The sequence below is a fragment of the Bolinopsis microptera genome, chromosome 13 (genome assembly GCF_026151205.1).
Source record: "Bolinopsis microptera isolate Bmic1 chromosome 13, MBARI_Bmic_1.0, whole genome shotgun sequence".
Lineage (NCBI taxonomy): Eukaryota > Metazoa > Ctenophora > Tentaculata > Lobata > Bolinopsidae > Bolinopsis > Bolinopsis microptera.
In genome coordinates, this window is record NC_087084.1 from 13,844,133 (window position 1) to 13,859,168 (window position 15,036).

The 15,036-nt window shown below is 37.5% G+C and overlaps 1 protein-coding gene across 2 annotated transcripts; it reads right to left on the reverse strand.

Moving 5' to 3' along the window:
• Positions 1-4,535: 4,535 nt before the first annotated feature.
• On the reverse strand, positions 4,536-14,586 carry LOC134824887 (uncharacterized). Of its 2 annotated transcripts, none has more exons than XM_063836869.1 (12): positions 14,513-14,586; positions 13,996-14,102; positions 12,658-12,829; positions 10,396-10,541; positions 9,469-9,610; positions 9,153-9,255; positions 8,672-8,771; positions 8,451-8,525; positions 8,175-8,267; positions 6,166-6,263; positions 5,826-5,938; positions 4,536-5,501 (listed from the first exon to the last, which is right to left on the reverse strand). In XM_063836869.1, the coding sequence occupies exons 1-12, from the start codon at positions 14,571-14,573 to the stop codon at positions 5,200-5,202; spliced, it is 1,512 nt and encodes a 503-aa protein (XP_063692939.1). In that variant the 5' UTR covers positions 14,574-14,586; the 3' UTR covers positions 4,536-5,199. The 2 variants fall into 2 exon arrangements, with proteins under 2 accessions (XP_063692939.1, XP_063692938.1); XM_063836868.1 differs by having other exon boundaries at positions 13,996-14,129.
• Positions 14,587-15,036: the final 450 nt, after the last annotated feature.

Genomic DNA, 15,036 nt, shown 5'->3' on the forward strand with positions numbered 1-15,036 from the left:
TAGTAGTAGTAGTGTATATAGTAGTAGTAGTAGTAGTAGTGTATATAGTAGTAGTAGTAGTAGTAGTGTATATAGTAGTAGTAGTAGTAGTAGTGTATATAGTAGTAGTAGTAGTAGTAGTGTATATAGTAGTAGTAGTAGTAGTAGTGTATATAGTAGTAGTAGTAGTAGTAGTAGTAGTAGTAGTGTATATAGTAGTAGTAGTAGTAGTAGTGTATATAGTAGTAGTAGTAGTAGTAGTGTATATAGTAGTAGTAGTAGTAGTAGTAGTAGTAGTAGTGTATATAGTAGTAGTAGTAGTAGTAGTGTATATAGTAGTAGTAGTAGTAGTAGTGTATATAGTAGTAGTAGTAGTAGTAGTGTATATAGTAGTAGTAGTAGTAGTAGTGTATATAGTAGTAGTAGTAGTAGTAGTGTATATAGTAGTAGTAGTAGTAGTAGTAGTAGTAGTAGTGGAGGTGATTTGGTTATGAATCTGTACGTCAAATCTATTGCGGTGTCATAACTTCCATTATTGTTATCGCCGATGTTTCAATTTTTCAATACCGATGACAATTGACAAACTGGCTAAATTTAAAATATTTAATCGTACTAGATACAACTTTTTATTTGTGCACAGTTTGTAGGAGTTGAACCTAAAGATAATAAAATACAGTAAAACCCCGATTTACTGCGCCCCGATTTACCGCAAACCCCCATTTATCGAGGCTGTTTCCTTTCCCCAAAGTCCGCGGTAAACTGTATTCGGTTTCATGGATAACAGCAGAAAGTCCCCGTTCTAACCCAGGCCCTCAGGTTAAACTATGTCTTCATGCCATGCGCCATGCCTTAGGGTATCATAACCGGTGACCGACAACTAGGAACCTCTCGTATCCAAGGATGTGAGCCGAGCATGCAATGGGAGTGATACGAGACATACAATCACAAGTACGAGAGTTGATCAGCTGTTAATATACAACCGCACTTCTGGTATAGGTATATACTGAAACGTGAACATAAAAGAGTATCGGTTTCAATTCAACATGCCTGCTTTCTCCAAATTCATCGCAAGAGTACTTCCGTGCTTTTCGCGGGAGCAGCAGGTAATCACTGATTACCATATCGATTATCGATCAACTGGGTGTTGGAGAAACTCCTTCTAAGAAAAGGATTAAAAGGAAAACTTCCAATGACCAGTTGTTCCATATCTGTTCCAAATACTCGGATCTTTGTCTTAATTAGTGCAGAAATATATACAGCACAGCTGTGAAATCAGTGGACACCTGAATGTTTAAAGTATCTCCAGAGGTTCCTAGTTGTCGGGGATATGTAATGATTAGTTCCTAGTTGTCGGAGCTGATTGGATTTCCCAAGCTTGCAGTTAATTAGTTAACTAGGTAAAATTGACAGGTTCCTAGTTGTCCGTCCGCCGCCCCGCCGCCTACACCAGAGGTAGTGACAAAAGTAACTAGTATCTGGCTGATGGGTTATTGTGCTTTCTATTTCGGTGGACCTTTCATTGCTGGATTTCTCACAGACTATCTGTCATTCTCGGGTATGACCATTCAACATTAAAACGGAGAAGGTCGATTTTAACGAAGATCTTTTAATACTTAAGTTTTTTGTAAATTTGTAAATTTGGTCAGTATTATAAACAGTATGTAAACCGTTAAAAATAATTATAATTGTTACTAATTTGCATGAAAACATGCCAGCACCCTCCGTACACTAGTGAATTACACTACCCCCTAAACTGTACTCTACAATCTACAATATACATTCTACATGACTACGATCTTATCTACCACCTACCCTCTTGCTACTATACATGTATTGTATATCATAACTTGACTGCTACTTACACATCAGTATACTGCAGCAGTACTGTTACTTACACGTCAATATTGCTACTAACACATCAATACTGCTACTTACACATCAATACTGCTACTAACACATCAATACTGCTACTTACACATCAATACTGCTACTTACACATCAATACTGCGTCTGATCTGAACATACACCGCTAGACTAGTCGTAACCATGACAACAAAAGGAATGTAGGTTGGCAGCATCTGAACGGTAATAAACACGGACAACTTCTCTGTCATTGTGTGGTGGAGTCTGTTGATAGCGTAGGAACATCTCAGTTGCCTCTGAAAAATAAAATACGTGAAATTATTAAAATCTTAAAATCTTAACTATAATAATTAATGCACCATGTTGTGAGTAATTTTATTTTAATAATAATCTGTTTTTATCTTATTTCAATTGAAAACTTAGAATATGCATTTTTAATTTTAAAACTCTACATTATTTAATAGGTATTTACTGATATCTGGATATTATCCGGTTGGAAGAGACAAGGACAAGTGAAACAAGGAGGTTAGGAGTGATGGCGTTGACGCCGAAAATTTGCCCTCACTCCTAACCTCCTTGTTTCACTTGTCCTTGTCTCTTCCAACCGGATAATATCCATATATCAGTATTTCAATCATGAGACTAATAAACAGCGAACTACTCCGTTATTTGATATTTAATATTTACGCCAACACAGAACTTTTATTTCTTTTAAATTCCGTGATATGGGGCATCTCAACTCTCAAGTTTAAAAGTAATAGACCAGCACTACCAGATTACTATAAGAGGAGACCGGTGCCACAATAATTGCCACAATATTCAATAAGTGCAGGCCAAATTCCATGTACTAATGTGTACTTTTCTTAATGTGTATACTATTCAACGAAACGAATGTTCCTACCTTTATGTAGATGTACATTTGACCGTAGAGTAAAGGAAGGACAGATAGCAAAACACTCGTTATCCAGCTGGTCACTACGTATACTCGTATCTGACAAGAAAACTGTGACTCCAGAGGCACCATCTGGTTTCGGATGTTTTACGTATTTGTGTAGTACATATTATTATGGCAATGAAGTTGAGGGATCGTATAATTTTAGAATTTGTGGCACTTTACATTAAAAGCAGGCCCATTGTACATCGAAAGATTAAAATTGAAAAATATGTATCCTCATCTCAAGCATCAACGCTGATCACAATCTCATGATCCCGTACCAGAACAACAGCCCGCTTTAAGTTTCTCTTGTAGAATGCTGGGTAAAACAGCCCCACAAATCTGTCCAGACTCATCGCCGTTACAAGGAGTATAGACGTTCTGGAGACTACGTTGAAAAGGATTCCGACCACTGTGCAGCAGATTTCATTTAAGGTGGTTCCCTCTTTTTCCATCGAAAACTGACGGCCCTGCGGATGTTATGATAATTGAGTTTAATAAACTTAAACGGACTCGCTAGTTTTTTATTAATTTAAAGACTCGCATCATCAAGACAGAATAGTACTACAAGATCTCCTATACTAAATACATTAGATTCGTAATGAAACGTTAAAGGTATTTATAATTATTGATGAAAGTATGATACTGGTATTACCCTTGAGATGAGATAGATGGTGAAAGGAATGCAAACAAATCCGTTGATAAGATCTGTCACGGCTAGATTCAGAAACACCAACCTGAAATAAAATGTAACTATTTTATCGGCCCTATTTCAAACTGTAGGAAATAGCCCTAATAGCAAATTGTTTGAATTAGGGCCGTCCGAAGTTAAAAATATGAAAAGTTGAAAAGTTAGAATTATTATAAACAAAGGATTAAACAAACCTAGTAATGTAACCACCATTGCGGCGGTTACCCATACTCCCAAATATGTATAACGAGATTAGGTTCCCAAAAGATGCGCTTATCCCAAGGAAAATGAGCAATATTGCCAAGAAAATCTCAAGTCCTTCCACTCTGATGTCCTCAAAAGATGCTGAAGAACAAACTACGATTATTTTTATAACTATTTTATAGCCTTATACTTTCCTGTTAACTGATCTTTTTAAAACTAAAAATTGTTAAGTTCAACTTCAGCATTAAACTGTTTCACTAAATGATTGATATATTTTTAAACATGGCTTATAAGTTACAAATAATTAGGCTTCAATACCCATTCTTAAGTTCTGAATTGCGGAGTTCTGCAACTGCAGTCAGCTGATCGCGGACCATATATTTTTAAATACACAAAACAGCAACTTTGCAACTTTGCAAATCAAAATGTGTTACTTGTGTTACTTTAAAATTAGCAATTCCATTAATTAAAGACGAAAAGAAAGACCGTGCCCGCCTCTAAGTCTATCCCTTGAGTTTCCTCCGAATGCAGCATCCTTCAACTCTGACAGAAAAGCAAATTGTTCAACAATAGCGGCACACACAGTTGCACTGACAGCTAGCACGTGACATATCTACTGCTCTGTCATTGGGTGTCATTTTAGTGCGTAACTATAGTTACGCATTATAATGGAGCAATTTAAATTTACTCTCTGGAATGTGTACGTGAGGAAATTAATTCAATTTTCGTTTTGATTTTAATTTGTTAGGTAAGTTGTTGCATATCATTTGCTAATTAACACTTCCGTCTGGTAAATTTCCTACGCCATTTAATTTATGTAATGATAATGAATTATCTGAATTAAATTGTTAATGATAGAATTCTTAGGGGGGAACTTTCATGTGTAAATCAAATTATATTAAGAAACGTTATTACACAATTACAATTCAAATACAAATTTGGCTACATCTACTTTTACACTTACTAAGTTCTGACAATGCCTGCAAATTATGTCATTATTCGGTTTCATCACTATAAATATAATGTTCGCTTAAAAAGAAAATGTTTCCACTTTTAATTCGGGACCCCATTGCTTATAAATTAACTTATATTAGAGTATTAGTGAACATGATCGGATTGTAATTTATAAAGCTTTTTGATCAAATATTATGGTCATATTTTGAAAATGAACAAATCAGATTTAATTATAAATATAGCCTTATGTTCTGTGTAACAATTATAAACACTATTAAATTTCATACACATTACACCTACTCAAATAGCAACAAATCATATAATATGTATATTTTCTTTGATATGTTTATCAACGTAGAAATCTCATGACCGAGTTTTCAAATGATATTAGAACTAGAAGATATAAAAAACCATCACGTGACTGTCCCATCAGTCACACAAATATATCGACCCTCTCATACCAAATATATCACACCCGTGCGGAAAAACACAATACATCCACATAATTCTTTGTGAACTTTTCAACATACAAATATTTCAAAAACTATCTCACTTAATACAAAACAAGCGGCGCTCAAGTACTGTAAACAGGATTCTTCATGTTCAACGTTACAGGACTGACTCCCCCAAAATACTTCATGTACCGTCCCTCCAGGTACCGTAAACGATCAGTCTGCTTGGACTTCACCACACCCCCCGCCAGCCCGAAATCAAGCGGAAGCACGATTACCGAGGGAGCCCTGTCCAGTACACCGTCGGAACCAGCTGTACTGTTGTAGAAGTTGTGTCTCCACAGACGGGGGAGAGAGAGGCAGGTCTCAAAGAGGGATCCGTCGTTGCAGATGTGCGACATCAGCCGCTCTTTGAACTTTTCTCCTGAGATACAAATCAGTTCAAACTACACAGTCGCAATAATTTTAAATTGCTCCAAAATTGAGGTGTAACACGGAGATAAAATGTGCGCGTCAACTTAATTTCCAATCAAATCTTATCAACTCAGGTACCCTCTTGAATATCAAATGATGGAGTAGCTCGCTGTTTATAAATCTCATGATTGAAATACTGATAGTTGGATAATATCCGGTTGGAAGAGGCAAGGACAAATGAAACAGGAAGTTAGGAATGTAGGCAAATTTTCGGCGTCAACGCCATCTTCAGGCTCAAATTATTTGTTATATAGTAGTGCTGGAATTATTATACCCTCTTGAACAGCTAGTAATCTGGGAGAGGTTTCCAGGACACCGACATAACCCTGAGAAGGACAATCGTACTCTTGGGTAGGGTCGTACACGTCCACATAATACATCATAGACCTGTCGTAAAAGAGAGGATCATACACTTGTTGTTGTAAAAGAGCAGATTATCTACTTGTTGTTGTTCTAGATTAGTCACCCTGGTAACTATAACTAAGCGGTTATATCTTAAAGAGATGATAAGATATTGTTTCTGGGCCGGACTATTTGAATGAGAAACAGTAAAATTTCTAGGTCCCAATTTCTCAATTTAATGTTAAGATTGGGAGTGAATTGTAAATTATTACCTGCAAGAAAGGGGGTTGGAGATGAACTGTTCACATTCTCTTTTGTATACTTCTTCGTTTTCTGTGTCCTCTAACACTGCCGTAGGTTTTGATTTTCCCTGAAAGTTATATTGTGATGTCGCTGACTTTTTTGGCTTGCCCTTAAAGTTAAATTGTGATGTCGCTGACTTTTTTGGCTTGCCCTTAAATATATAAAGTTAAATTGTGTTGTCGCTGACTTTTTTGGCTTGGCCGTAAAGTTAAATTGTGATGTCGCTGAATTTTTTGGCTTGCCCTTAAAGTTAAATTGTGATGTGGCTAGTATGAAGCCAATCAGCACTACATTAAAAAAAAGGTATCTAAAATCCAATAAATAAAATTCGAATTCGTCGACAGATTTAGATTTACTCAATTTCTCAGATTTAACCGATTGCTAATTTTGACGTTTTGCGACTAAGTTAATGCGAAGTAGCCGAGTAGGTGACAGGTAGGAGTAGACTTTCAACATCTCAACACAACCAATGACAATTAAAACAGGTTTTACAACATTTTAAATCAAGTGTAAACAATATATCTCAATGCAATGAAGATAATTCATTTCCATCTGGAACTGGTATTCGTTTACCAGCCTCGTTTTTCCAAGAAAACAGTCCCCCCCTGCAGATCCTTCCTCGTGCTCAATCGCTCCAAACATCACTTCAGATCGTTGGGCCCCGATTCCAGGGAGAGTGTAGCCTCCTGCCACTGCTAAATAGGGCCAGAACTTCTTGCCAGCGTTGTCCAAAGCTGTGGCAAGCTTTTCAAATTCTACTTTCCAGAGATCCGTGTTTTTTGCTTCTTTTCCCAGGACTCTGAAGTAAAGGATCTTATCATCAGGGCAGTCCTGGATGAAAACTAGCTTATCCTTTGGTTCTGGAGGCTCCTCCTGGAAAGCAGCTGGTAGGCGCAATAGCATTGTTGCTCCCTCCTCAGTGAAATTTTCACTCAGATAAGTGTTAGTGATCACAGGAACCGTCATGGGGATTTTAGTTTGCCCGCTGTTAGAACCTCCAATGTACTTGTAAAGACGCCAAAAGGCAGCTTCGTACATCTTATTAGGTCCATCACTGCGGCGTACCTTTGTCCGGATCCACTTACCAGCAGCGTACCTTCTCACTCCAAACCCACACGATTCCTCCTCTATAGCCTCCATGTGTGCGCATTTAGCACTGTTATCACAGATTGAGTCCAGAGATTTTAGATTGAGGTTCTTGGTGTTCCTGAATTCTTCACACTCTTTGTAACCTCGTGCTTCATCCAGTGTTTCTTTGTTTCTTCGTCCAAAGGTACGGGCAATGGGCAGAAAGCCCGCCAATAGTAAGAAGAATTGTATTAATTTCATTGGGGTCGTCTGTAAACTGTCAGGGTCAAAATAAGTTATGATGGTTAGCAGAAGAACAAATGTTAACTATAATGAAAAAGTAAATTTCCAGTGGAGCACATGATATCAGTAATGCACATATAAAATTTCGAACGTGTCTTCAGTCTTAGAATAAAACAAAAGAGCGGAGCTGACCAGAGTCGGGACTCCCGAGTCGCATTTCTATTGTTTATCTTAGAACATGCCCCACCAGTATACTCTAGACTGAAGACTTGTGTTCCTGTACAATTATAGGTATGAGAAGCACGTGTTAATGAGAAGCACGTGTCAATCGCTCTTGAGCATTTTAATTGAAGCTCCATCTGGTAATACGCCCCTGTCTTTGTCCTTTAAACTTTTAAAATGCTGTTGATGCAGTGGTTAACTGATATGAAGCAGAGATAACCAATGCTTTTTTCTCGATGGAATTTTAAATTGATACGTAATGCTATATAATAGAGTATATATAGATTACATAACAAACCAAGGATCAGGACTGAACTCTATTGTTATGTCTTCCTTGACTAGGTTTCTAAGTTGAGTTATCCTCAAATTGTGAGCATTCTTTTGGATAGTGTTTCTGTGAAGTTAACACTTAAAGGTCTTAAAAGACAAAAAATAAAATTCTTACCTTTAATACATCTTTCCAGTACAATCTATTATTGAACGCAATCCTGATAGCAGCAAGTAATCTTTTACTCCTAGCCTTGATTTCTTCTGAAATCTGAAAACAAAATCCATCTTAATCGGTGACAAGGAAACCTTTATTCTTCATGTATGAAGAAGGAAGAACAACATTAAGTAAAGGAAACAACATTAAGTAAAGGAAACAACATTAAATATAAAAAGCAACATAAAGTAAAGGAAACCTTGAAAGAAGATGGAATAACAAAAGTGAAAATGGTACCTCTTTAGAGAAAAGATATTTGTCACCAGGATGAGCTGCGGAGAACACTGGCACTCTGTCGTTTGTCAGGTCTACCTGGTGTGTAGATATTTACATCAGATTCTGTTGAATGTAACCCAGCGTGACGTCATCACAACAACAGTGACGTCATCACAACAGCGTGCTGACAATTTCATACTGATCAGGTTAGAAAGTAAAAGTAAAGCTATCAATCAGCTGACCTTGTTTTTCTCCATATAGGCCATGTCGACAACAAACACGTGGCGAAATCTGAACTCTGGGTTAGGAAGTGAGCCAGGGATCAGGGGAATTATCGTATTCCTGAGGAGTGAGGGTGTTACTTTAATTAAGCAACAAAAACAGAATAAATAAATAAAAATAAAATTAATAAATTATTATTCAGAAACGCCGCCTAATATTTAATTTTAGAGGTAAACTTTAATAATTGACAACTTTGTCATGTTATATTCAATACCTCAAAATCAATGAATACTTAATACATTGAAGCAACTATATTACATTGCTTGTGAATAGTAAATGATATGCATTCTAAATTAAATGAATGATGTCAAAAAATAACCCAGCATGACGCGACGTCATCACAAAAACAGTGACTTCATCACAACAACAGTGACGTCATCACAACAAAAGTGACGTCATCACAACAACAGTGACGTCATGAATCGTCACAAGTGTACTAACTTTAAATCGTGTCTCCGGCGAGCTGGATCGTACTTCGCAACGTTTCCCAACATGGTACAGCATTCTTTAGGGACCTGCACTTCCGTCTTTGTAGCTTTCCTCCCTGATAACATCATCAATTATACACAAAACAGCTGCTTGACAATGAACATGACCTGACTGGCGGGACTCGGGAGTGATGTCATACCCCCACAAGTAGTCTGTTGTCAATAGTTTTCAAGACTGGTCAAAAAATCATAATGAGTTTTCCAGACCGATTAAAAAATCATATTTATTTTTCCAGACTGAATAAAACAGGAGGAAGTTGTACACAAACCAAGTTTCTTCATGTAATGTCTCTTCATCTTAGTTCTATCAGGAAGATGTATGTAGCCTCCCTGCGCAATCTCACTCGGCTGCGCCTCTTCCATGTGGGTCTGCACTCTGACTAAATGGGTTTCTGCCAGCTTTCGGTGGGCCTGGAGTTACAGTGTTACAGTGTTACAGTGTTACAGTGTTACAGTGTTACAGTGTAACAGTGTTACAGTGTTACAGTGTTACAGTGTTACAGTGTTACAGTGTTACAGTGTTACAGTGTTACAGTGTTACAGTGTTACAGTGTTACAGTGTTACAGTGTTACAGTGTTACAGTGTTACAGTGTTACAGTGTTACAGTGTTACAGTGTTACAGTGTTACAGTGTTACAGTGTTACAGTGTTACAGTGTTACAGTGTTACAGTGTTACAGTGTTACAGTGTTACAGTGTTACAGTGTTACAGTGTTACAGTGTTACAGTGTTACAGTGTTACAGTGTTACAGTGTTACAGTGTTACAGTGTTACAGTGTTACAGTGTTACAGTGTTACAGTGTTACAGTGTTACAGTGTTACAGTGTTACAGTGTTACAGTGTTACAGTGTTACAGTGTTACAGTGTTACAGTGTTACAGTGTTACAGTGTTACAGTGTTACAGTGTTACAGTGTTACAGTGTTACAGTGTTACAGTGTTACAGTGTTACAGTGTTACAGTGTTACAGTGTTACAGTGTTATAGTGTTACAGTGTTACAGTGTTACAGTGGGTTTCTGCCAGCTTTCGGTGGGCCTGGAGTGAGGGAGGGTGGTCACGTGACATATTCAGAACCGGGAAGATTTGTAACTTATAATTAAGTCTAAAGAAACCAGTTTTAAAGAAACCAGTTTTAAAAAATAAGTCTACCATCAGAGATAATTAGGTAATCCTCAATGACTAAATTAAGATGTCACACCTGAAGACCCGCCCTATCATGGGTCATGTTCATGATTTGTTTCAGGATGTATTTCTCCGTTTCAGTCAGGTGGAACACCGATTGTTCTCTTGGTTCTTCAGACCCGCTCAAAACTGTTGGGGCTCCTTCCTCTTCTCCTGCTGTAACTGAGAATATGGTTATAAGTTTGTGTATTGTGTAATGACTTTGAGATGTGTAAATTCTAAAACACAAGGAAATGTTCAGTACTCCGTGATAATGCCGTACAATTCTACCTTCCACCCGAATCAAGGATATCAAAGTGCGTTATTATATAATACACTGTATATAATGTATATACAGTGCGTTATTATATAATACAGTGTATATAATGTATATACAGTGCGTAATTATATAATACAGTGTATATAATGTATGTATATACAGTGCGTAATTATATAATACAGTGTATATAATGTATGTATATACAGTGCGTTATTATATAATACAGTGTATATAATGTATATACAGTGCGTAATTATATAATACAGTGTATATAATGTATGTATATACAGTGCGTTATTATATAATACAGTGTATATAATGTATGTATATACAGTGCGTTATTATATAATACAGTGTATATTTATAGATTGACTCCGAGCACTAATACTATCTGCTCTATCGAGATTATGTTAAATTTATTCATATCTCTCAAAATGACCGCAGTGATAGTTAAACTGTCAGCAGAATCTTATAACTATGAGGGCATCACGGTATCGATGCCATCTGTGTGAGTCAATTCCATTTAATATGGTTTCCATGGCTGTTTTATCCAACAGAAACTCTATTACTTCCCCAAAAATTAGGGACCTTCAGGAGGGTATGTAAATGCGAAGATTCGTTTCAGATAATTCAAGGACATGGAAATATCTCGTTATAATTGAGCGATGGATACACGTGAGCACGTGAAGATTAGTCACACTTGCAGTGCCAGCCTGCCACCTTCACAAGTATCATTCACTGAAAATTCCGGCCAACTCTAACATTTTTATCGGGCAGTTGAAATTTAATCCTACATTTACTGAAACCAGTAACTTGGACTGATCTGATAAATACTAAAAATAGGTCTCACCATTTATTCCCAGCAGTACACTTGCCATGAAAATTCTCAGCGGGATCAAATCCCAACAACAGTAAACTGGAAGTACAACTTATGAACAAAGGATACAATTGTAATAAATCTTTTGAAACTTAGCCCTCGCCGCTGCAACAATCTCAGGACAAAAATACGATTACAGCGAAAAATCGGTCCATGGTAACAACGTTAACCATTATGAGATCAAATTTTGGCATGGTATTGTAGTTACTCGAGTTTCAAGGCATGACAGAGCAGTAGAGGGAGGTCAAATTCAAGAGGAGAAGGTCACTGCTCTGAATCAGCTAGCCTGTGGTAATTATACTAATCCACTTTATAGCTACAAATGTATTTAGTAAAGTGGCTGTATGTGGTTATCTGATATGTGGTGTTTGGTTGTCCGTTGTTTCCCTAGAAGTAGGGGTACCACGTGTCAAGTAGGGGTACCACGTGTCAAGTAGGGGTACCACGTGTCAAGTAGGGGTACCACGTGTCAAGTAAGGGTACCACGTGTCAAGTAGGGGTACCACGTGTCAAGTAGGGGTACCACGTGTCAAGTAGGGGTACCACGTGTCAAGTAGGGGTACCACGTGTCAAGTAGGGGTACCACGTGTCAAGTAGGGGTACCACGTGTCAAGTAGGGGTACCACGTGTCAAGTATGGGTACCACGTGTCAAGTAGGGGTACCACGTGTCAAGTAGGGGTACCACGTGTCAAGTAGGGGTACCACGTGTCAAGTAGGGGTACCACGTGTCAAGTAGGGGTACCACGTGTCAAGTAGGGGTACCACGTGTCAAGTAGGGGTACCACGTGTTAAGTAGGGGTACCACGTGTTAAGTAGGGGTACCACGTGTTAAGTAGGGGTACCACGTGTCAAGTAGGGGTACCACGTGTTAAGTCAACGCGACATAGAGAGGGGACATATAATGTGATCAAACTACTACACTACATGAACACTGCACTGGAGTTATAAAGATTTTAGTCTTTAATGAACCGGGATTGGGAAAGCAGGGATTGGGTAAATGGGTTAAACATATAATAGTTCTGATATCATATTGAGCGTATTCCCTGCCTAACATTTAAAACGATATCCTAACAACGTATCAATTCGTACATAGCACAATCTAAGTTAAGTCCTGAAATTGATCAATAAGGCTGGTACCAACCGTTTGATGATTTTGCGTCCAGTTTCACGAACTCCTTCTCAAGGTTCTGAGTCCAGGTGCTGCCCCCAAGTATACTGTTAGCTTTCATGGAGAGCTGCAGACCCGTGTCAGTGTCCAGTACCTTGCTGGGTGCCAGGGAGACAGATGTCTTTACATCGCTTTCTTGCAACTGCTGTAAGTATGTTAATTAATTTAATTAAATTACTATTGTTACGTTTACAACCGGTAAATAGTTAGAGGTTTATTTGGGGGGGGGGGGGGGGGCATACCATGCTATCTACAGGGTGAGTTGAAAATAGTGTGTGGAATGTAAATGGCTCTAATTTTTTTGACAAATGACTTTTCCACTTAATTTTTGGATATTTAGGTAATGAAAATATATACATTTTATAATAATACAATAAAAATGCTGAATAATTAATAATTTGCTCAACCCATCGCCCTTTATTAGCTAGGACATGTTGATAACGTGTAAGACAATTGTCTATAGCCGACTTGACTATATCAAGGGGGCAGAGGGGGGTCTTCATGGAAATGTTATCAAAATCGACTTTTTAGTTGTTTCTGATAGAGGGGAGTAATATCTGTCAGATGCTTTTGATCCCGTGGAAAAATATCGTTCTAGCCGAAATTATTGCCGGTCAAAGGTCAGCGCGTGTGTGGTAATTGTATTGCGCGAGCGATTTTTGATCGCGTGCCCTGAAAATCGAGTCTAAAAATCTATCTTCTCCTACATTTTTTGAGCAATCACCCTGAAACTTTTAGAATATGTTTTAGGGATCATTTAGAAGAGATGAGCCTGACAGAATTTTGAGATAGGCCTTTAAACATTTTTTATTCGATTTTTAAAATCTTGGACCTCGTTTTTTGATGGTTTTTCGAGGTCCACGATTTTCAAAATCAAATAAAAAATCATTAAAGGCTTATCTCAAAATTCTGTCTGGCTCATCTCTTCTAAATGATCCCTAAAACATATCCTGAAAGTTTCAGGGTGATTGCTCAAAAAATGTAGGAGAAGATATATTTTTAGACTCGATTTTCAGGGCACGCGATTTGAGAACCCCATTAGGACGAATTTACGAATTTTTGGAAAACTGCCAAAAATAATCCAAATTATGAGTTAGAATCGAATGAGATGTAACAATGAAATGTGTAACGTTTATGATCTGATAGCAATACACCTTTCAAAATTTGCTCCTTCATAAAAAATATTATCGATCTTTACATTCCACACACTATTTTCAACTCACCCTGTAGTTCTACAACAATACTAATATGAATTATAATCTCACATAACTAACTAGTTACTATTATAAATATGAATTATATTATTCTCACGTTGGCAAGTGCGAACCGCTTGAAAGTCGAGCTCTGTCGTCGCACTGTGACAGGTATAGGTTTGGGATCCCTCTCTTTCCAGTCAACCTCTTCGTTTGACTTCAGTCCTGTACGGCGTGAAGACATGAGGATATCTTTATGGAGGGTTAGAGATGTGGACGACGGATACTTCTTCTTAACGGAATGATGATGTTTGGATTTTATTCATTTATTTAATTTATTTATGAAACTCTAGTTTACCCACTGGACAAGATTGTTAAGTTGTAAGTTTTGGATTCTCATTTCATGATTTTGGTAAAGCTTGGATGATAATATGATGTATATGGATTTATTTTGAGAATGAACAGTGAACGTAAAGATTGGAAATCAGCTTATACTAAGATGAACGATCTCAAACCTAGTATCAAAAAAGATTTCTGTTCATTGAAAATAAAACTGTACATCCATTGCTTCATTAAATGACCATGCAATTATACTGATTAAATACACAAGGTAATTACTCAAACTATAAACATACCTCTGTGCAACCGACCAAAAGTTCCATCTTGATCCACCATCGGACTCTTCACAGCTGCCATGTTAGTAAACTGAACAAATATTAAAGTATTTTTAAATACTATGAGTATTACTAGCATAAAGAAGTCAGACCACGGGAAGTTAAGTAGCGCTTTTATATGTAAAGGAAGCATAAATTATAAACGTTATCCACTTAAAGCTCCCACAACAACACAATTACTAATTGAGACTAATCGTCAATTAGTCACCAGTCTCCAGGTTATCAGTTTTAGTTAAACTGCGAAACAAAGACTGGAAATGGGAATGTTAACGGGCAACCTTGCTTGAAGTTGGAGGTCTTGGGTACGATTAGTACTTCAAACAAACGGTCCGTGGTAAAGAAATAGAATAAACTAAAACATGTCTTCTCGAGCTAGAGGCCACTTATCTGAAATAGCATAGCAACTTACATAATAGTAGCGGGAATCAAAACAACTTAGTCACCATGGCAACAGGATAGCAGGTGCATGACATAAAATAGCTGCC